This window comes from Panthera tigris, chromosome B1 (genome assembly GCF_018350195.1).
Source record: "Panthera tigris isolate Pti1 chromosome B1, P.tigris_Pti1_mat1.1, whole genome shotgun sequence".
Taxonomy (NCBI): domain Eukaryota; kingdom Metazoa; phylum Chordata; class Mammalia; order Carnivora; family Felidae; genus Panthera; species Panthera tigris.
The window spans coordinates 51,738,793-51,761,069 of NC_056663.1; the positions used below are offsets into that span (position 1 = coordinate 51,738,793).

Consider the following 22,277-nt stretch of genomic DNA (forward strand, 5'->3'; position numbering starts at 1 on the left):
CATGCCAACTAGACTAAACCAAAGAGATGTGTGCTTCCTGGCATATAAAGATAGAAAGGTACATCTCATCTCCCATAGAAAGGCCATCATATGGTGACTAGATAGCACAACAGGATTATCATCACATTTATACTTGAAGTACAGTATGTAACAAATAAGATTTTGTGCCTGGAAAGTGTACTTAATGCATAATATTATTCTATGGGAAAACATCTGGGGGAGTTGAGGAGTTCAAGTTAAATTGTTTCTTACCAATACAAGACTGCCACCTGGTGGTTACACAGGACAACTGCACTTGTAATTGGCGGCGTTTATTGGGAAGGGAGTAGGGAAGCGGTGATGGAAGAAGATGGGATTCACTACCCAGTTCTCAAATATGTTTTCTAATGCTACTTTGCCATGACCATGGAATGCCTAAGTTAACACTCCATTCAATGAAGAAATGGTGTGAAATAATATAAATCAGTTTAGGAGGGAGATTTCTCATACTGGAGATCTCAAGATAGAACACAGTTCTGTAAATTGGAATAATTTAAGTTATTCAATACCAACATTAAACTTCAAAAACTAGAAATTGTAAGTAAAAATGCTGAGCAATGAATTAAAATTATTTTCTGACTTAGTGACGTAAAGTCACTTTTCTCTTTTACATAGCAAGTTGACTTCTGCTTCCAGCTTTGCCAAAGGACTTGCATGTAATCTAAAACCGAATGTGGGGCCCTACCTCAGAGCTAACGGATCTGCAATTTAACAAGATCTCCAGGTGACTCACAATAAATGCTGAAACTTTAGCACTGCTGTACATCAAGCCAGGCAGGCCACCCATACTTGTCCATTCTGCACATAAAACAAGAAGTAATTTTGGTGAGAGCTAAAAATGCTTTAAGAAACCTGGTATGAACATGGGGATTTCAACAACAAATAAAGAAATGCTTAATTTTACCTTTTGTGAATTTCATATAATGAACACGGTTTTTGGAGATCTTGGATTTTTCTTCAAGGCTGAAAGTTTTCTTTTCTTTGTTGTCTGAGGAGTCTTTAAAAAAAAAAAAAAAAGAACGAAAGAAAAGCATTAAACTCTCTGAAACCCATCCCCTCATTCATTCTCTTACCATGACATGGTCTTTTTTAAATAAAACCTTTAGAAGCCCTATTATTTAATACTGAGCTCTACTCATAGGATTAGAAACACTCTCCTTAAACTGTGTACTGTGAATCAGGCAAGGCTATTCACATGAAATTTATAAAATCCTCAAGAAAGAGAAATGAAAACTTGTGTTCACACAAAAGCTTACAAACGAATGTTATAACAGTCTTATTTATGATAGTAAAATACTGGAAATAACCCAAAATTCCTTCAATGGGCGAATGGCTAAGCAAATCCTGGTACATCTTTATGCTGAAATGCTACTCGACAATAAAAAGGCATCAAGCTATGGATACATGCAACAACCTCATTGTGCCTGTGAAAAAGGTGGACCTACACACTATATGTTCCATTTAGAGAACATTGTCAAAATGACAAAACTATAGAGCCAGAGAACACATTCATGGTCTCCAGGGGTCAGGGATGAATGGGGAGTGCTGGAGGATGGAGGGGTGGAAGGTGGGTGTGCATGCAAAAAGGCAGCATGAGGCAGCTCTTCTGTGGTAATGAGACAATCCTGTATCTTAACTGTGGTGATGATTACATGAATTTATACACACGATAAAATTCTACACAACTTACACATACACACACACACACACACACGCATGCGCGCACAAATGAAGGCTAAAAAAATGATGAAAACTTAATAAGGTCTATGGTCTGATTAACAATCCACACAAGTGTCAATTTCCTGGTTTCAATGTTACGCTGTTGCTATATTAGATGTCACCCCTGGGAAAAAGTGGGTGAATGATACTCAGGACTCTTTGTAGTACTATTTTTGCAATTTTCTATATGTTTATAATTGTTTCAAAATAAAAAATTCTTTTAAAAATTGAATAGGGGCGCCTGGGTGGCTCAGTCGGTTAAGCGGCCGACTTCGGCTCAGGTCATGATCTCACGGTCCGTGAGTTCGAGCCCCGCGTCGGGCTCTGTGCTGACAGCTCAGAGCCTGGAGCCTGTTTCAGATTCTGTGTCTCCCTCTCTCTGACCCTCCCCCATTCATGCTCTGTCTCTCTCTGTCTCAAAAATAAATAAAAATGTTGAAAAAAAAATTAAAAAAAAAAATTGAATAAAGGTAAGAGGTTAAATGATAATCAAAAACCAGATCAGAGATGACAATCAGAGTGTGAAGGAGCAGAGCTAGCACTGAGCCATAGCCTCAAATACCAGATTTCACTAGAGACTTACCTTAAGGACAAAACAAAAACAAAAACAAAAACAAATTGAAGAAGAAATTCATGTTTATTCTTTTGATAAAAAAGGAAAATGTGAGCCAGAAAGTACCTTGCCTAAAATGTCAGAGCAAGTACAACTGGGGTTAGAGTCAATTATAGTCAATTAGTTAACTAGCTGCCTGTATTCCCTCACCTTTATGTGTCAAGGTCAGGCAGCGGAGTACAACAGAAACAGAACACCACAGGTAGAAAAGAGCCTGAATTTTCCATAAAGAAATACAGATATGAGGTTAGAAAAAGTGGGGGAAAGGAAAATTTTGCCTTAGTACTGGAGCAAAACCAGCACATGTCCACTGACTATGTTATAGGAGTTAGCTGTAATCCCTCCTAGAAATCAGCAATTTTAAAAACAAAGTGTGAATTACATAGTAAGGCTCCAAAGGATGTATAGATATCTCAAGGTTTCAGACTATGCTTAGCATGGGTTAATCATATCAGCAACCCAAAACATTTTCTCCTGCAGCCACTTCTCACAAACAGCTTGGGGTTTTTTTCAGACATCCCACGAGTGAATTTTTCTTGTCTTTCGGAGGTCAAACACTTCTTAGGGTACGTAATATTCTCAATTTTGATGTTCCAAACACAAGTCACTTAGTAAGTTCCGAGCTTAGATAAGTAGTTATGATCAACTGAAGGCTTATGAGGCACGAGACCCTGGACTCCAGAGCTTTCTATGCATGTCCTGCAAAGGAGGGGCCATGATGACTAACTGTACTTCACAGGACACTGAGGCACAGAGGGATTAAACGAGGCACATCTAGGAGGTGGCTATGAAGGGATTCAAACCTAGGCAGAGATGAGTGACAGTCCACATCCTTACCCATTACACCACGTCCCCATCAGAGCTGCTCTTGCACTTCAGAGGACACTAAGCCTCACCGGGAGAGCTTCTCACCTGCCGAGGACACAGGCTTCCCACAGTACATGGAGCACGGACGGATCCCAGGGGAATCAGTCCCTAGCTTTTTCCCCACACTGCTCTGTGAGCGGATGCAGCAATGTGGCTCTCCTTCTCCACTTCTCCCATGGGTCCTTCCCTCACTTTACAAGAGGGGCACAACTCTCCTCTCAACAAGGATATAAGCAAGGCACAAACCAAAGGACTGGGAAGCATCTTTTAATCAAAGCAGCAAAAGCAGCCCCCTCCCCGCACCAATCTATCTATCTCATCAAGAGACGCACTTCCAGAAAGATTGCACTATTATAATAATTATTTTCAAAATTTGTAATATATTTCCCAGTTTTATTCATTGCCATCTACTGATGCAATGACAACTTCATCCAAAGAAAAATATTACACTTAAAATCTTGGGGTTACTAGAAATAAAGCAACCTTGAATTGCTCAAATTCCTTCCTCTCTCTCTCTCTCTCTCTCTGTCTCTTTTTTGGAGAGGTATGGTGGCAAATCCCATTCTAGGAACAGAGACTTTTGGGGGCTGATTTACACAGGAGCAGTCTTTCCCAGGAATGGTGTATTTATATGTATTTGTTTTGTAGCAGAGAAATAGAATAGGGTGATGAATTTTTAAAAGTTTAAACAAAAAGAAACATATAAGCATAAAATACTATGGGGTATGTGCAATGGAAACATTATTGCAGAGGAAAAGGAACAACAAAATACAACATTTCTGACTACTAAAAGACTTGCTGGTGTATTTATAAATATGTGGCAATGAATATCAAATTGTACTGGTATATAGCATCCGCTGGATACATTTAACAATGTAATGGTATTATTTTAAAATGCTAGCATTTCCCAATAGGCCAGAAATTATATTTTTTGCAATGATTTAAAGCTATGATTAAAAACCTTACAAATGTTGTTCTCAAAAATGTGAGGCGGAGGTGGGTGGGTGCATGTGTGGCTCAGTCGGTTAAGCATCCAACTCTTGATTTAGGCTCAGGTCATGATCTCACAGTTCGTGGGTTCGAGCCCTGTGCTGGGCTCTGTGTTGACAGCACGGAGCCTGCTTGGGATTCTCTCTCTCCCTCTCTTTGCCCATCTCCAGCTCACTCACTTTCTCTCAAAAGAAGTAAATAAACTTAAAAAAAAAAAAATGTGAGACAGGGTATACTGTTTTTCAAAGTGCAAAAAAACTTGAAGACCCCTGTCCTAAACAGGTGTTTGGCATCCCAGTTTATTTTCAAAAATATTTAAAATCATAAGGGACAAAATACCTGCTGGAAGTAACAAACATTTCGTAAAACCATGAAGTCCACTGAAAAGCTAAGTTGAGTCTGGTAGAGAGAACTAATTAATAAAATAATTCCAAAAAATGAAATTCTGAAGAATACACCGAGTTTTATGTCCCACAAGAAAATAAGGGTTATTTCTAGAATCTTTGCAAGACATTCTATGAAGCAAACAGTATGGAATCTCTACTTAGTTAAAACAATACTGTATGAATTGATACACAGGCTTAACTAACTAAAAATATTATAACAGTAGAAAAGTATGTTATTGGGTTATTGTGTCATCTGCTTTTCAGCTTTAATACAAGCAATATGATCAAAAATTCACTTGGATGAAGATACTGTATTTACCAAGGATGACATGGCAGAAAAATAACCTATTAGTTGTCCAGGTCCATTCCTTGGATAGGTCTTCCCTCACAGGAAGATTCTAAAGGCTTTTCAGTATTGGGAGTGGCAGTTAGCAAGGCCTGGTTTCTACTGGGCAGGACAGTAAGCAGTGAGCTGCTCCGTCCCATTTGCAGAGCTATCAGCACCCTCTACGGGTCTTGAGGTGGAACTTAATCTACAGATGAGGAACTCTTCAGCTGTCTTCTGCTTGCTTTATGCACAAAAGAATCAGCCTGCACAGATAAACCTGTGGGCCGGACTGCATGAGGACAAAGCACTACCACTTGGAAGCTGTTACACACTCACTACCTTCCTGACAAATAATACAGGGTCCCCTGGGTCACTTTAAACATTTCACTGACTGCACTTCTGGGAATACATCACAAAGGCCCAACTACACTGTGCCCAGCCTCAGCAATCAGCAATAGAACAAAGTACATCTGTCCCCAACCAGGGTTTTTGCAACTACAACGGCATTTCTCAGAAAAGAGTAATCACGATACCATCAAAGAAAAAAAGTAACTTTCTAGCTAGCACTGTCAAATCTCAAAAGAAAACAACTGAAAACTCTGCTTTCTTTTCTTAGTACCTACAAAAATAATCTCATAGCTCCTTTCTTTATGAATCTTGCAGTTGATGATTTCTTGATAACCCTATTACCTAAGACATTACCAAGTTTTCTCTAATTCAGTACATGAAGGAGGAAGTTATGATACCAAAGTGCAAAGTCAACTCATTTTCCCTCTTCAAGATTGTGTGGATGTTTCTAAGAAAAAAAGCCCCAGACTCAAAAGCTTCTGCCTCCATGACCATGGTCATGCAAGGTCAGCTCAAGTCTATCTAACACCCTAAGCACGTCATTGAATGTGTGTAGGAAAACTGACTGCCATTTACAGTTGATACCCTGATAATGAAACTGCTGCACGTTACTCTCAGTCAACCTTCATTACAGGTTTAATATTACATAAATTACTCAAGTAATTAAGTCTACTAGAAAAGGACCAAGTAATTTTTAGATTTATTGTGACACATATCATCATATATAGGAACATCTGAAGTCCATACAGTTAGTTATAAAGAAATTCCACCACACCACCACTCCCTGGATTAGAAAACAGAACACTGCTTGCACCCAGAAGCATCCAGCACCCCTGTGGCCCCTCCTCCTAGAATAGAGTTCGTCAACCTCTGAGCTACTGACATTTCGGGGTGAGTAATTATTTGTTCGGGGACAGAGGGGCATGGCTGTGCTGTGCACTGTAGGATGTTTAGCAGTCTGGCCTCTACCCACTAGATAGAATTAACATCTCCCCAGCTGTGAAAACCAAAATTCTCTCCAGACATTGCCACATGTCCCACGAGGGGCAATATCACGCCCAGTTGAAAACCACTGTCCTAATTGTAATCATTATCCTCAGTTTTGTGATAATCACTCTTCCTCTTGCTTTTGGTTCTGGTTTTGAACCATTTACTTTCGGGAGGGTGGGAGAGTAACAGCCACAGAAAATACATATAACATAATGTTCACAAATAACCTATGTAATTGCCAACCAAGAAAAAAAAACAGAACACTAATATCACCCCAAAAGTTCCCCGTGAGTCCCTTCTCAATGCCAACTCCTTGCCTCTCCCCCAAAGTAATCACTATTGTCTTAACATAGTAATCACTTCTTTGTATTTTAAAATAACTTGACCACCCAAGTATGGCACCTAAATATCAGATTTTCACCTGCCCTCTCAATTTTTATACAAGTGGAATCATACCGGATGTTATCTTTGTGTCTCATTTCTGTCAACATGAAGTTACTGAGATTCTTCCACACCAGGGAATAAATAATAGCCTGCAGGCCAACTCTGATCTGCCACCTGTTTTTGTAAATAACATTTAAGGAGAACACAGTCACATCCATTTGTTTATATATTGTTTGTTGCTGATTTTACAGTCCAATAGTCAAGTTGAGTGGTTGTAACAGAGACCCTATGCTCTGCAAATTATTTCTATGTGGCCCTCTACAGAAAAAGCTTACCAACCCCTGCTCTCTACTCTTGCATGTAACCATACTTCATTTCTTTGCATTTACAAACATATAGCAGTTTACTTATCCAGTCTTTTGCTGATGGACAGTTGGGTTACCGCCGGTTTGGGGATACTGCAGATGATAAGTATTCTTTCCTCCTGACTGAAATACATCCTTTAAAATTTCCTTTATCAAAGGCCTACTGGTGGTAAAGCTTTATCTGAAAACTTCTTCCATCCACTTTCATGAAAACTTTATTTGCTGGGGGTAAAATTCTAGGTTGCCAGTTATATTTCCCTCAATATTATTACTCCAATGTCTTTTGGGTTCCACTTTAAGAACTCTGCTTTCATTTATAACCATTGCTTCTTTGCAGATAATCAGTGTATCTTCTCTGGCTGCATTAAGAGTCTCCTCTCTGTGAATGTGTATGTATGTGTGTGTGTGTGTGTGTGTGTGTGTGTGTGTGTTTATGCGTGTGTATGGCGTTCTGCTACACTGTTACACAGTTACATCTGCTATTATGTTTGTAAGTGAAGATTTCTTTAAATGTAATCTGCTCGGATTCATTAAATTTTTTGAATCTGTGGATTTATCACTAATTCTAGACCATCTTCAGCCCTTATCCCCTTAAACACTGCCTCTGTCCCATTTTCTCTCTTCTTTGTGCTGCTGGTCTTCTCACTTTAAACTTGTTTCATATTTCCCAGCTTTTCCTCTTTCACAGCTGCATTCTGGGTCGCTGTTTTCTAGTCTATTTTCTAGACTTTCTTCAGCTGTGTCCACTTTGTCATTACACCCAATAGGGGGCGCCTCGGTGGCTCAGTAGGTTAAGCATCCATCTCGTGATTTTGGCTCAGGTCAGGATCTCACAGTTCGTGGATCAGGCTCTGTGTCAGGCTCCATGCTGACAGTGCAGTCTCCTTAGGAATCTCTCTCTTTCTCTGCCTGTCCCCTGCTTGCACGCTCTGTCTCAAAATAGATAAACATTAAAAAACAAAACAAAACAACAACCCAATAGCACACTTAGTATCTAAGCTTAGGTGTGCTAGAAACCAGCCACAGTCATCAGTAATGCAAACTTAGCGATACCTGATGGGAAATAAAAAGCTTAGAAAACAAAGAGATAAGGATAAATTTTCAAAGAAGACCCTCACCATCCAAAGCTTTGCTACTCTCTCTCAACTATTCAGGAACTGAAAAAGTTGGGAGGATCAAATTATTTTGGTATTTATTTCATTTCTTTCTTTTGCACTAGATTTTAAGTTTCTTCAGACAACGGGATGAGTCTTTTAACCTATTTCTGTATCCTTAGTCTTCAAACAATACTATCAGGAAAGTGAAAAGACAACCCACAGAATTGGAGAAAATATTCACAAATCATGTATCTGATAAGGGACTGGTACTGGAAAATATTAAAAAGTTTACTAAACAAGAATAAAGACACACAACCCAATTAAACATTGGGCAAAGGCCTGAATAGCTATTTCTCCAAAGAAGACACAAATGGACAATAATCACATGAAAAATGGTCAACATCATTAGCCGACATGGACATGCAAATCAAACCACATGTAGATGTTACTTTATAGCCACTAGCATGGCTATAATAAAAAAGACAGATAGTAACAAGTGCTGGCAAAGATAAAGAGAAATTAAAATCCTCATACACTGCTGGTGGGAATGTCAAATAGTGTAGCTGTTTTGGAAAAGAGGGTGGTGGTTACTCAAGTCAAGTTAAACATACAGTAACCATACCACCCAGCAATTTCACTCTACATCTATACCCAAGAAAAATGAAAATACAGGCCACAGAAAAACTGATAGTGTTCACAGCTGCATTATTCATAACAGACCAAAAAGTGGAAGAAACACAAATGCCTATTAACTAATGAATGGATACACCATGGTATATTTCTACAATGGAGTATTACTGGGCAACTAAAAGGAATAAAGTACTGATACATGTTACAACAAAGATGAACCTTGAAAACGTTATGCTCAGTGAAGGAAACCAGTGACAAAAGACCACATGTTGTAAGATTCCATTTACATGAGATGTACAGAATAGGCAAATCTTTAGAGACAGAAAGTAAATCAGCAGTTACCTAGGGTGGGTAGGGGGGTCATGGGGGATGACTGCCACCAGGTAGAGTTTCTTTTAGGGGTAATGAAATGTTTTAAAATTGGTTCTGGTGAAAACTCTGTGAATATATTAAAAGCCATTGAACTATACATTATAAATAAGTAAATTATATGCCATGTGAATTGTATCTCAACAAAGCTAAAAAAACAACACAGCAAATTCCCTGCCCCATCTCTCTCCATTCTTAGTTGGTTCTCCTGGGTTTTACTTCCTTCATATTTCTAAATAATATCCTTATACTGCTATTTCTTACCAATTTCCAATTGGCTTCCAAAAACAGAAGCAATTTTAAACTGGCAGTAAGTGTGGACCTTGCTAAAAAAATGCATAGAAGCTAACTGGGGGAAGAGTGCTCTAGAGACAGAGAATCTAGTGCAAAATCCTAAGGCAGGAGGATGCCTGATGTATTCACAAACTGGCACAGGGGTCAGTGGCTAGGATGGAATGAGTAAGAAGAGGGGTGGCAGGAGATGAGGTCAGAAAGAGAAAAGGCCCATATTATATATGGCTGCAAGTCCACTGAAAGGGCTTTGGCTTTTGTTCTGAATGAAAAGGAGGAAACAGTGGCAGGGGTGGGGGGCGGGGGAGCAGGAAAGCAGAATAGCACAGACTTAAACTCTGAAAGAATCACTCTGTTATGCAGAAGGAGACCACGGACGGATGAAGAAAGATCAACTGAGAACAGTGTTCTCAACCAGGGGTATTTTGCTCAAAGGACATCTGGCAATATGTGCAGATACCTGTGGTTGCCACAACTGGGCGGGTGGGAGAGGTGCCAGTGGCATTTAGTGGATAGAGGCCAGGGATGCTGCTTAATCATCCTATTTGCACAGGACCTGCCTCACAGCAAAGAATTATCTAGGCTAAAACTTCAGTAGTGCCATGGACGAGAAAATCAGCTTTAGAAGCTGTTATAAACCTAGACAAGAAAAAATGATTGCTCAGATCATACTGGATATAGTGCAGGTGGCAGGAAGCAGTCAGGGTGTGGATATATTCTGAAGGCAGAACCAACAACATTTCCTAGTGGACACAGGTGTTGAGCTTGAATAACTAGAAGGATGGAACTGACATCAACTGAAATAGGAAAGACATTGGATAAAACCGTCTGAGGGTAGGTGTGGGGAAGTAGTCAGAACTGGAGTTTGAACATGTTAAGTGTGAGAGGTTGACAGCTGATGACACCCCAAATTAAGAATACTGAGTTGGGGGTTCAATACAAGTCTGGAATTTAGGAGAGAGGGTGACACCATAGCAAGCAATCTGGCCGTTGTCACTAAACATCCCAGCCATGTTGTTACATCCGGCCATGATGTAATAAACAATTGGTGTAGATAACAGATGAAGGCAGTCCTAGGACTGAACTGCTGGGCCCCAGACATAAGCCTGGGATAAGAAAAATGCAACAGAGATTAAGGAGGAGTGGCCAGTGAAGCAGGAAGAAAACCAGGAGATGGTGGGGTCTGAGAAGCCAAGGAAAATGAGTGCTTCAAGAAGCAGTGAACATCTATGTCACGGGCGAGGTAAGATGAGGATTAAAAAATGCCCACTGGAGGGATGCCTGGGTGGCTCAGTCGGTAAGGTGTCCGACTCCTGATTTTGGCTCAGGTCATGATCTCAGAGTCATTGAGATCGAGCCCCATGTCAAGCTCCATGCTGGGCATGGAACCTGCTTGAGATTCTTTCTCCCTCTCTCCCTCTAAAAAAATTTTTTTTAAAATACCCACTGGATTTGCTAACATGGAAGTCACTGGTGACTTTGGCAAGGGCAGATTCTGTGGAGCAGTGAGGCAAAGTCTGACTGACATGGGTTTAAAAGAGACGGCAGGAAGACTCCCTGTCTTCTGCCCACAAAAGGTAACTGCCATGGGGCACGCCCCTCTACTATAAACAATGGGAAAACAAAAGATATGAAACAACTCATGAGATACTGATGACAGGCAGCACAGGACTGTCATCCTTGACAGAGGGGCAACAAAGGACGTGAGCTCAAGGACTGCCCTGGATTTCTGTCAAGAGGCAATTTCTGGACATAGCACAAGGAAGGGAGCACAGGGCTCTCGCTGAAATGAAAACATATGTCCACACGAAGATGTGCACAGAAATGTTCACAGCAGCTCTGGGTATAGTAGGCAAAAACTGGAAACAACCCAAATGTCCATCAGCAGGTGAACAGATAAACAATTATGGCATACGCATACAATGGCATACTATTCAGGAATGAAATGAGTTACTGATAAACGCAACATGGATAAATCTCCATGGATAAAACACAACATGGATGACTTGTGCTGAGAAAAACAAGCCAGGCAGAAAAGAAAATACAAAACCAGTCTATATAGAGAGATCAGTGGTTGTATGGGGCCAGAGAATGAAGTGAGGGGTGGGAGGAGAGTGGCAGGGGGCTGACTCGGAAGCGACCCAAGATAATTTTTTATAATAATGAAAATTTATCATGGTTGTTACGATATTATATATTAGAGGTATATACATTTGTCAAAACTCATGGAACTGTACTCTCAAAAATGGGTACACTGTATATATGTAAATTATACCTCACTAAGGTTTATTTAAAAAAAAAAAATTCTAGCCAGAGTCCTGCTTCCAGTAATGGTGAACTGGCTCATTTCAATGGTCTCTCTTACTAAGAAAACCGCAACAAAATATTGGGGGGCAGGAGGGGAATGACTCCAAGATATTATAGTGGAGCAAAGCAGAGAATTACACAGTCCCAGTTAAGGCTAAGAAAATCCAGAGAAGTGAGTGTGATGTTTTGGGTTCCCCGCCCCACACAGTGAGTGTCTGCCAAGTCTAGAAGAGGCGAAAGAGAGGCAGAGCAGCTAAACAGACTGTCTGAGACTGACTCAATCCATGTTAAAAGTTTTTAAAAAGAGAGAACAGAACTGAAATCAATTTGTATAGAAAATTCGAGTTCTGTGGCAAAGGAGAGCAGAAGCATCAGAAGTGGCCGTAAATGAGGGAAATGGACTCAAGAAACAGTTTTAAACTTAATTTTTTTAAATTTATTTATTTATTTAAAAAAAATTTTTTTTTAACGTTTGTTTATTTTTGAGACAGAGAGAGACAGAGCATGAACGGGGGAGGGGCAGAGAGAGAGGGAGACACAGAACCAGAAGCAGGCTCCAGGCTCTGAGCCATCAGCCCAGAGCCTGACGCAGGGCTCGAACTCACGGACTGCGAGATCGTGACCTGAGCTGAAGTCGGACGCCTAACCGACTGAGCCACCCAGGCGCCCCTGAACTTAATTTTTAAACAATTTTTTGAGTAGGACAAAACACACATGGTACAAAGTCATGAAGGTACAAAAGGACTATAGCACAAGCTTAATTTCCTCTCATCCCTGTTTCCCAGCCACTCAGCTCCCTTCCCAGATGCAATCACTCTTACCAGTTTCTTCAGTATTTTTCCATAGATATTTTATGTATATAAAATATGTACAGAATAGATATTCTGGAGCTACTCTATGTATATCAACCTCAGCACCACTAGTATTTGGGGCCAGATAATCCTTTGTTATCGGGGGCTATCCTGTGCACTGTAGGATATTAAACAGCATCCCTGGCCTCTATCTACCGGTCACCGGAAGCACCTCTAGTTGTGACAAACAAAAATGTCTCCAGACACTGCCCTCAGTTGAAAACCACTGATGCATACCCAAGCACACACACATGTATTTCCTCTCTATATTTTCCTACAAACTCATGCCATATATACGGGTTTTCATCTTTTTTTACCTTATAATAATTGCAGATCATCCATTAGTCATACAAAGATTTCAAATTTTATTTATATCTAGCTGCCAACAAGTGAGGCTATTTATAATATTCATTATCTTAAGAGCATTCTTTTTTTTTTTTTTTTTTTAATCTGGGGAGAAAGCACATTATTGCCTTTGATTTCATTAATGACACTTAGGAACAGTCTCAGTAATGAGCCCAAATCTATCCACCTGAAAAGTAACACACTTTCTTGGTGGCACTATATTCTAATTACTAAAAGTAATCAAGAGGAAATATTCTACTATGGAGTTCTATCTCTACAAATAACAACAATCATAAAGATTATAGCAGCTAATACTTACTGAGTACTTACTATAGGTTAGGCAGTGTTCAACGTGCTTTAGTTATATTAATGTATCTAATTCTCACAACAACCTTCTGAGGATGGTACTATTATCTGCATTTCACCAAAAAGGAAACCAAGGTACAGAGATGTTCAGTAATGTACTCAAGGTCAAGGTCACACAAGTAGAGATGTCAATCTGGGCAGTCTGGCTCTGGTGTTCATCTCTAAACCATGACACTCTATTACTCTTCAGTCAAAACCTGCAAGTCTTAGATGATGATGTTTACATTCATATCTGTGGTTCTACTGATTTCAACTAAAATCCTGAATGTAAAGATGTTTTTGTTTATAATTAGTAAGGGTTAAATGTCCTTGAGATTTACTACTGCATATATCCCGCATTTCCTAATACCAGTCCAGTTGGTGTTTTCACAAAACATTTTCCTTATGTTTTTCTCTGGCTAACAAACTGGCATCTTTTTTATTAGGACCATATATCTTTTTATACAGAACTATTAGGATAGTTCTGATAGTTATCCCATGGATAAGAAAACTGTCCAAGTTATAGATTCTAACAAGGAATTAGGGAAAACACAAACACAGCACCTTTCCCTTCATGCTTTTGGGCTCAGTCCTATAAGCAGTACTGCAATAAATCTTCCCAGAGTTGAATTTGCCCTATAATTTTACCAATTACCAGCATATCCTCTAGCTAACTCTTAAGCAGGGACTGTCTCATACATCTACATATCCTCAAGTCTAACTCAGTACACAGCTCAATAAATGTTTGCTGAACTTGGTTGATTTTTAATTCCACAAAGTTTTTCCTCTTCCAATTTAACAAACATCTTTTGACAGTTCAGTGTATGCCAAACATAATCACAGGGAACAGAAAGAAATTCCTTACAAAAATGTTTGCAGAATATAACTCATCATCAACAACAACAAAACAATTCAGAAGGGGCAAAGGAATTGAAGAATTGAAGACCTGTTTCCAAAGAAGACATAAAAACAGCCAAGTATATGAAAAGATGTCGGACATGACTAATCACTAGAGAAATGCAAATCAAAAGCCTATGAGATATCCCCTCACACCCATCAGGATGTCTCCTATCAAAAAAACCAAAAACCTAGAAAATAACCAGTGTTGGCAAGCATATGGAGAAACTGGAAGTCATGTGCGCTGTTGTGAATGTAAAATGGTGTAGCCATTACGGAAAATACTGTGGCAGTTCTTCAAAAACTTAGAATTACCATGAGACGACCCAAGTGTCCACTGATGGATGAATGAATGATAAGCAAAATGTGGTATGTACATACAATGAAACACTACTGAGCCTTAAAAGGAAGGAATGATACAAAACCGAATGCCTGGAAATGGTATAACATGGACATTCTGTTCAGTGAAATGATCTGGATGCAGAAGACAGATACCTTATCATCCCACTTATATGAGGTACCTAGAGTAGTCAAATTCAGAGACAGAAAGTAGAATGGTGGCTACCAAGGGCTTGAGAGAGAGAAGAATGGGGAGTAAGTATTGAATGGGGACACCATTTCAGTTTTACGAGATGAAGTGTTTTACGGATAGATGGTGTGATGGTTGCACAACAGTATGAATGTACCTAATGTCCCTGATCTGTACACTTAAAAACGGTTAAATGGTTAATTTTGTTACGTGTATTTTACCACTATTCTTTTAAAAAAACTGTTTGCCAAAGAGCTAACAGTCTAGATTTCTTCAAGAATTAGGTGACATCATGCCCTTGCTTTCCAAATAGCCATGCGACAAAAAAAACTTCCTTTAAACTCTAAAATTAGACCAAAGGCCCAAAAGTCTGAGGACTATACCATCCATGTTCCCTTAACAGTACTATTTTTCTGTTAATATGGAATGCCCAATATTCAACTGTTTCATTTCCAGTTCCTATACCTTAGGTATACAATTTCTAGTACTGAGCTCCTTGTAACAAATTTTACTTTACCTGAGCATTTTGAATCTCTTATATACATTCAAAGGTAAAACAAATTTCACTAAGTAGTATCAACACAAAAAAGGCTTTTCTATTAAGCCTTTGCTGGCTGCTGGTTTGTGGTCCTACTCGATATTTCTTGCTTTGTATATGTATTTGTTTTTGCTTTATATTTTAAAAACATGTTTTTAGTCACACTCAAGGATCCCCAGAAAGGTCACTTTACTGTTTGAGATTGTGAACTGAACAGATTTATCTTGCCATTCTCAAACTATTACTGGGAAAAAGTGTTTGCTTTTGATGGGGAGAGCACCATTAAAATGTAAACAGAAATGCCTATTGTAATAACTTCAATCAATTAACTTTCAGATATATAATGCTTATAGTAAAAAGAGTTGGTAAAAAAATTTAAACTGAGACGTGTCTTCTATAGAGCCAATGGACAACAAAGCAAAGGTTTCCCCTACCTGCTGTTTCTTGCCCATGGCAAGTGTTCAGCTCAGCCAGAAGCTGGTTAAAATCATCCTGATGAGCAATCCAGTTATCCTGAAAATATCCAAAAAATCAAATAAAGGTAAGCTTACAGTTTACTTGCACCAGTTGAGATAGATTTATTTTGGAATCAAGGAAATCTAGTGGTTAATGTGAAACTTTAAATGTTTCATCAAAATATTATGACATAAATTTGAATGAAGAAATAATATAAATTTAAAATGTAATTTATCTGTGTCGGTATTAAAAATGGGCTTATTTGAAGCCTGAGTCCTGATTTCAAATGTGGATAACTTATCAACAGTCCACTTATAATCAAATAATCAACAGGCAACCTGCATGCTAAATATTAAAATAAAGCAAAATAAAATCATTACCTCATTATGGAAATATTATGTGGGTCAAAGGAAAAAAGCAGTGACAGAGTTCAGGGCTCTCTTTTGTGCTCATGTGAACTTAAAATACTTTGCCCAATTCTACATGCTTGCATTGACCCCCAATTTACAAAACCACACTGAGGAAGGAGTAAGAAAGACTCCAATTTCCCTCTGTCAGCACCTTCATGAAGTGGTGCTAATATGTTCATTGTAACAAAAATAACCTGACTTTAAAAGGGAATGGGCATCTCCGAAACAATCTAACCAGTGGGAAGCAAGTATCAATGCAGAAATTTGCCTTATACACACTTTTTTAAGAATGCTGAAGGTTAAGGCATGTTAAAAATAGGTTTACTGGGCAACGCTTCTCCTAAAAATTAAGTGTATCTATACATCTATCTTTTAACAACTACCTTCAAAACTAACCCCATATAAACTCTTTAGTGGTTTAAAATTTTAGCTGTTAGTCCGAAAAATTTTAGCTGCTCTAGTCTATCACTCAGCGCAATTACTATTTCTAGTCCATTACTCAGTATATCAAATAAATAATTTGGTGTAGTTCTCCAAAATAATAAGTAGTTCTCCAGATTTCCTATCAGATTCTGCTGGCTGTAAAAATTTAAGAACAAAGTTTTCAGCTCAGACACTATAGTAATACTGAATACTTATACACTTATATATACTTATACACTTAAAACATAGACACTATAGTAATACTGAAAATGAAAAGCACAATAGGCCATTAATTTTTAATTACAGTGTTATATTTTCAAAGCACCAGTATTTAAGGAGAAACGTGAATAAATTCAACTGCTATATACCAATAGTCGGAAACAGACAAAAGGGAGGCGCCTGGTTGGCTCAGTCAGTTAAACGTTCGACTTGGGCTCAAGTCATGATCTCACAGTTTGTGGGTTCGAGTCCGGCATGGGGCTCTGTGCTGACAGCTCACAGCCTGTAGCCTGCTTCGGACACTGTCTCTCCCTCTCTCTCTGCCCCTCTTCCGCCCACACTTGGTCTCTCTCAAAAATAAATAAATGTTAAAAAATGAAATTAAAAAATAGACAAAAGGACAGGAAAAGGTCACCACTTTCTTGCAGAAAAAACTTAATTTCTCTCCGAAGTTAAATGCCACTAACTTTTAATAGTATAAGCAAATATTAGAAAGAAGATAAAGATAAAAATTCCTTTCTATACTGAAATGAATATTTCTATAAAAAGAATATTTTTTTCAAAGTTTAGGAACAAAACTAATTCGGATCTTAGACATAATCAAGTAAAGAATCCCATAAGGACAACAAGGCAAGGTGAAGGCATGGTGTGTGGCGAAAAGCCTGCTTAGTTATGGGCTCTTTAGTCAACCACAGCATGGAAGATACACACTTGCATAGTTAAAACCTCATCAATTTGATGAAATATGTGTATTTACAAAAAAAGCCAATCATGCAAGGAAAACCCCCAGCAAACACACTGTTGCTCACTTCATTATTGATTGTAGCTCCAAGTCCCAGGTGGTTATTTTTAACTTGAACTTTAATATGATCTGTGGCTCCTTGCTCCTGAGCCCCTAAACCCTGTGGAGGTCAAGCACAAAGAGAGTTAGTATTTTTATCAAGTATAAAGAGAGATCACATCTTTCTTCCTTCATCAACTATTCGACTAATTACGAAATATCCAGGAGTGAGGCACTATCCTTATCCTCAGAGAGGACACAGTCTAATGGATTCTTACAAAGTACGTCTGTAATACCAAGGATGCACTTACAATAATGAATGCTAACTCTTCAACCTGAGACCTATTTCACGGCCCATGTACACACTATGCAGAACATGCCTTTTTGTGATGCTCGAAATCAGAGTACTATTACCAAACTAATGGAATCCCATTGGAGATATTACAAATCTATGGCTCTCTCCATTACATAATTTTACAAAACAACACTGACAGAGTGGAGAAAGGAGACCCCAAGTCCCTAAATCAATCAACACTCATTTGTAAGGTGTCTCAGAGAGGCTGCTGTACTGAAGAAACTAAAAGGCAACCAGGGTGGCTCTAGGTGAGTGGACAGAGAGAAAATAAGATAAAATAAAGGGGCTAGACCTCACAGGACCCTAGAAATTACAGTAGAAATTTGGATTTAATTTTTTAAAACGATGGGAAGCCACTGAACTTTTAAGCAAGGGAATGCCATGATCTAATTTCTGTATTTCAAAAGATATTCTGGCTATTGTTTGGCAAACGGCCCCGAGGAAGAAAAGGAGGGAGGGAAGCAGCTGAGAGGGCAGGCAGTGATGGTGTGTGGACCAGGATGGGGCCCCGGATAGAGAGGAATAATGACTGGCGATGCGAGAAGTGAGAGAGGTAGGGGAACCAAGCAAGACCATTTACAAAAATGGGGAAAACTTGAGACGGAAAAGACTGGAAGGTGGGTATCAAGAATTTTATAACAAAAATTATAAAGTTTGAGATGCTCACTCAAGTGGAAATGTCAAGCAGTCTGGTGAATTTACAAACCTGAAGCTCAGAGGACAGATCTGGACCAGATAATTCTCAGAATTTAGACCATTCAAAGTATGGTATGGAATCAAAGAGCTCACCTTTCAGAATACAGAAAAGGCCTGGGGCTGAGGAGCTCCAGAGCTCAAAAGGCTGGAGGAGGAAGAGCCAGCAACATACTTAGGAGTGGCCAATGCGGTAGAAGGAAAAACAGGGAGAGAGCAGTACTGTGGAAGCCAAGACACAAGTATTGCCAAGAATAGTCCAGTGTGTCCAATGCTGCTAAGGGATTAAGTAACGTGAGAATAAAAAAGGATCCACTGGATTGGGAACAAGATCATTAAAGGCCATCACAAGAACCATTTAAATACAAAAGTATCACCAGAAACCCATTTCAACCAGGAATAAATAGTGTGAGGAAAATGGGAAAATGTATATTCTGAGCTATAAAGGGGAACAAAATATTACTCTTAGCAATATAAAAACACTGATGGTTAAGTATGATTCCAAGTGCAGCTAATTAAAAGGCACAATCTATAAAAGATGCTAATCACAGCAATTTAAATGATAAACGAAGAGAACTGACCTTTATGTTCAATTCTAATTTTATTGTTACAATTTAGTTATGTCTCCAAAATCGCTTACTGATCAAAAACACAAATTTCTCCCAGTGTCCTAAGAAAGATGCATTCTTCTGATTTGCCTTTATGCATGGCTCCAATTTCTTTTGCTCTTCTCCAACATACCTTTCCTTTAGACCACCCCATCTTCTCTAGCATCCTCTGGCCAAACTTGGAATCATCATTGCTCCAGGCAGTGTTTCTCGGATCCACGGCCCACTTCTGCTTCCGCCGACCTGCAAATGACAAAGTATCTCATCAGCAATTTATCTTTTAAACCTGGAAAACACTACACAAATACACACAAAACCTAATGCGTACACACATATTTGCAAAAATATGACAAACAATATGTTTTATTAGATACAGATATCACATTCAGCATTCAATGAAATATCATCAGATTGGATTACTTACCCTGGTTTTCCCAGTAACTACTATATTCTCAATATACAAACTGGCCTAAGATAAAAATAACAGTGTTCCCTCCAAATGTGACAAATAGACATACATGATATACCATCAGTTGGCCTTCCACACTCAGCTAAAGGCAGCAACTTAAGCACTTGTCAACACCAGTGTCATCATCACCACCAGCAGCATCAGCCACTACAGCTTCCGGTGCCATACGTTATGTACCAAATGTTATCCATATATTGTATTCGATTTGCACAGTAACCCAATGAGGATGGAAATTCTTACCTCCATTTTTCAGATGAGGAAATCTGAGGCTTAGAGAAAGAAATGTACCTAATGCCCCCAAACAAATATCAGAGCCTCTATACAAAGCAAGGGCCTACTGACATCAAAGCTTATATTCTTAATCCACAATATACAACAGTCATTATGATCTTGGGGAGAGTCAACTGTACCCTCCACACATGTGATCTACACATAGTTATGATGTCATCCCTTATTACTGAAATGCCCTAGAGACACATGACCCCTTCTCTGAACTTCCAAAATAAACTATCTGCTTCTTTTCTGGCATTGAATACACATTCTTCTGTATTATGACTACTAATATCCTTCTCTTATGTTTCCTATGAGACCATCATCTCCTTACAGCTTACATTTGTGTGCTATTCTTTTTCATGCTTCATTGCAAGAAGTAGAAAATGCTATGTCCACAGCAGGCACTCAGGAAATATGTGAATGAATGTATGAGTGAATTCAAAAGAAAGAAGGAAGAAAAAAGGAGAAAGAGGAAAGGAATGAAGGAAGGAAAGAACATAATTAAGGGAACTGCTTTGAATCTCTTTGTATTAAGTATTTTTTAATGCATACAAATAATTGACCGTTGGGAACTCAAATTTATCAGTATAGTTTTATGGAAAATTGCTGCAGAGATATAGAACCTCAAAAAGTTCACAGAACAAGAACACGAAGCCCTAAAGTAAATTGTGGCCAATTGAGAAATTTGGAGGTCAAGTGTGCTTATTATTGACCTACTGCAGCAATCAAAGCACAGTATCTCACTATCAACAACAGCCTTATGCTTGGCAGTCTCTTAACTCCCTGCGTCCCCTCCTCCTTCAAGGAAGGCAGAGTGTCACATGCTGCACCTCATTTGGATGTGTCTAGAGTCTTGGAAGCTTGATTACCCTACATTCTACAAACGGACCTTGGGTTGAAGGTTCTAGAAGGGGAGCACAGCTACTAGTATACCCTTGACAGAAGAACAGTCCTCCTCTATCCCTTTTCTAAAGGGGAAGGTCGCCCTCTTCGACCTATTGTGCAGCTTTGGGAGGGACACACATAGAGCAGTGGGGAAGGGGACACCCACCTAACCAGCCAGGTCAGCCAAATCGACCCTGGCAATCAATGCGGTGACAGGTGTCACAGCCAGATCGCCCTCACATCTTCACAACATAATTTAAAAATAATACAACCTCCAGTGAGAGGCTTACAGTATAACACATAAAATCAATAAAGGGACCCAAAACTACACACATCCAAACAAAAGTAAACTTTTTATAAGCATGCAGAAAAAGCAAAACAAGTTGGGCTCAAATCTACAGTTTTGCAAGAAAAAGGTGACCCCAAAATGTTAACCATGACTAAGTTACCAGTTTACCTATCTTAGTAAATACAGAGAATAACATTGCCTCTGCTAATGAACAACATACCAGATATGAGCCTTCTTAGCCATGTTCTCTTTGTAAGGCTGCTTACTGGTATGTGTCAGCGTTCATGTCTCTCCACAGCGGTGCCTGCCAGGGATTCTAACTGGGGCTTATATGAAAAAGACATTTCTGAGAATGAATGAACCCACCTTATCCAATAAGAACTCCAACACTTTATGTTACATACACATACACAGCAGACTGTAATAATGCTTATACAAAAGGTCACCAAGGTCAGTTCCTCTTCCTTGCAGAAATGTCAGGTATCCTCAAATAAAGGGGTAGGGCAGGGTTTCCCCAGCGAGGATGTTAAATCAGGGGAGCTTCCCATTAAAATAAAATAGAGCAACATTGTGTGAAACAAAATTTAATAGTGTTCCATATTAGAGACTTTCCCAGAACATTTCATATGCAGATGTGTAGATCCTCTAAGGGCAAAGCAGGCATGCTATGTTTCTCAAATTTATTTGATCCGAACCCTACTTCACTGGAAGGCTTTTTGGGCTCTAGTGCTGTAGAATTTCCAGGTTTGGGAAATCGTGGCAAGGAAAAGACTGTCACTGGTCTGTTCAGATTGGATCAACTTTTTCATGTGCTTTGTTATTCTTATTCCACAATCATTCTGCGCTTAGATGTCAACTTGTTAACCCTGTGTGCAGAAGAGAACATAGCAGGCCTCACTACTAACCTTCGAAAGGCTTGCTTACAAGGTTGGCACCTTGGCTGGGAACCTAGCTTTCAGGAGGGTTCCAAGCATTCTCAGAATTGGTCAGTGGCTCACTATGCCTAATTGTTAATACAAACAATATGGTTTATACTGAATACTTGGCTTTCCTTCTGGGAGTCTGGAGCACTGGGCCTCAGGGTTGAGTACCCTGAATCTGCAGAATCACTATTTAGGATGATGTGTTCTGCCATCCGCTAGCCGGACTCCTCCTATTTGGAGTTCTAACTTTAGATGGTTCCATCAA

At 39.2% G+C, this 22,277-nt stretch overlaps 1 protein-coding gene across 1 annotated transcript in view; it reads right to left on the reverse strand.

Annotated features, from left to right (window-relative positions):
* PINX1 (PIN2 (TERF1) interacting telomerase inhibitor 1) overlaps nt 1-22,277 on the reverse strand; it is an 88,497-nt gene that overhangs the window by 62,703 nt on the left and 3,517 nt on the right. The window contains exons 2-5 of the mRNA XM_007097128.3: nt 19,307-19,416; nt 17,546-17,638; nt 15,663-15,741; nt 944-1,036 (exon numbers count right to left, since the gene is read on the reverse strand). Coding sequence (XP_007097190.1) covers nt 944-1,036; nt 15,663-15,741; nt 17,546-17,638; nt 19,307-19,416 — 375 coding nt within the window. The remainder of the gene's footprint in view (nt 1-943; nt 1,037-15,662; nt 15,742-17,545; nt 17,639-19,306; nt 19,417-22,277) is intronic.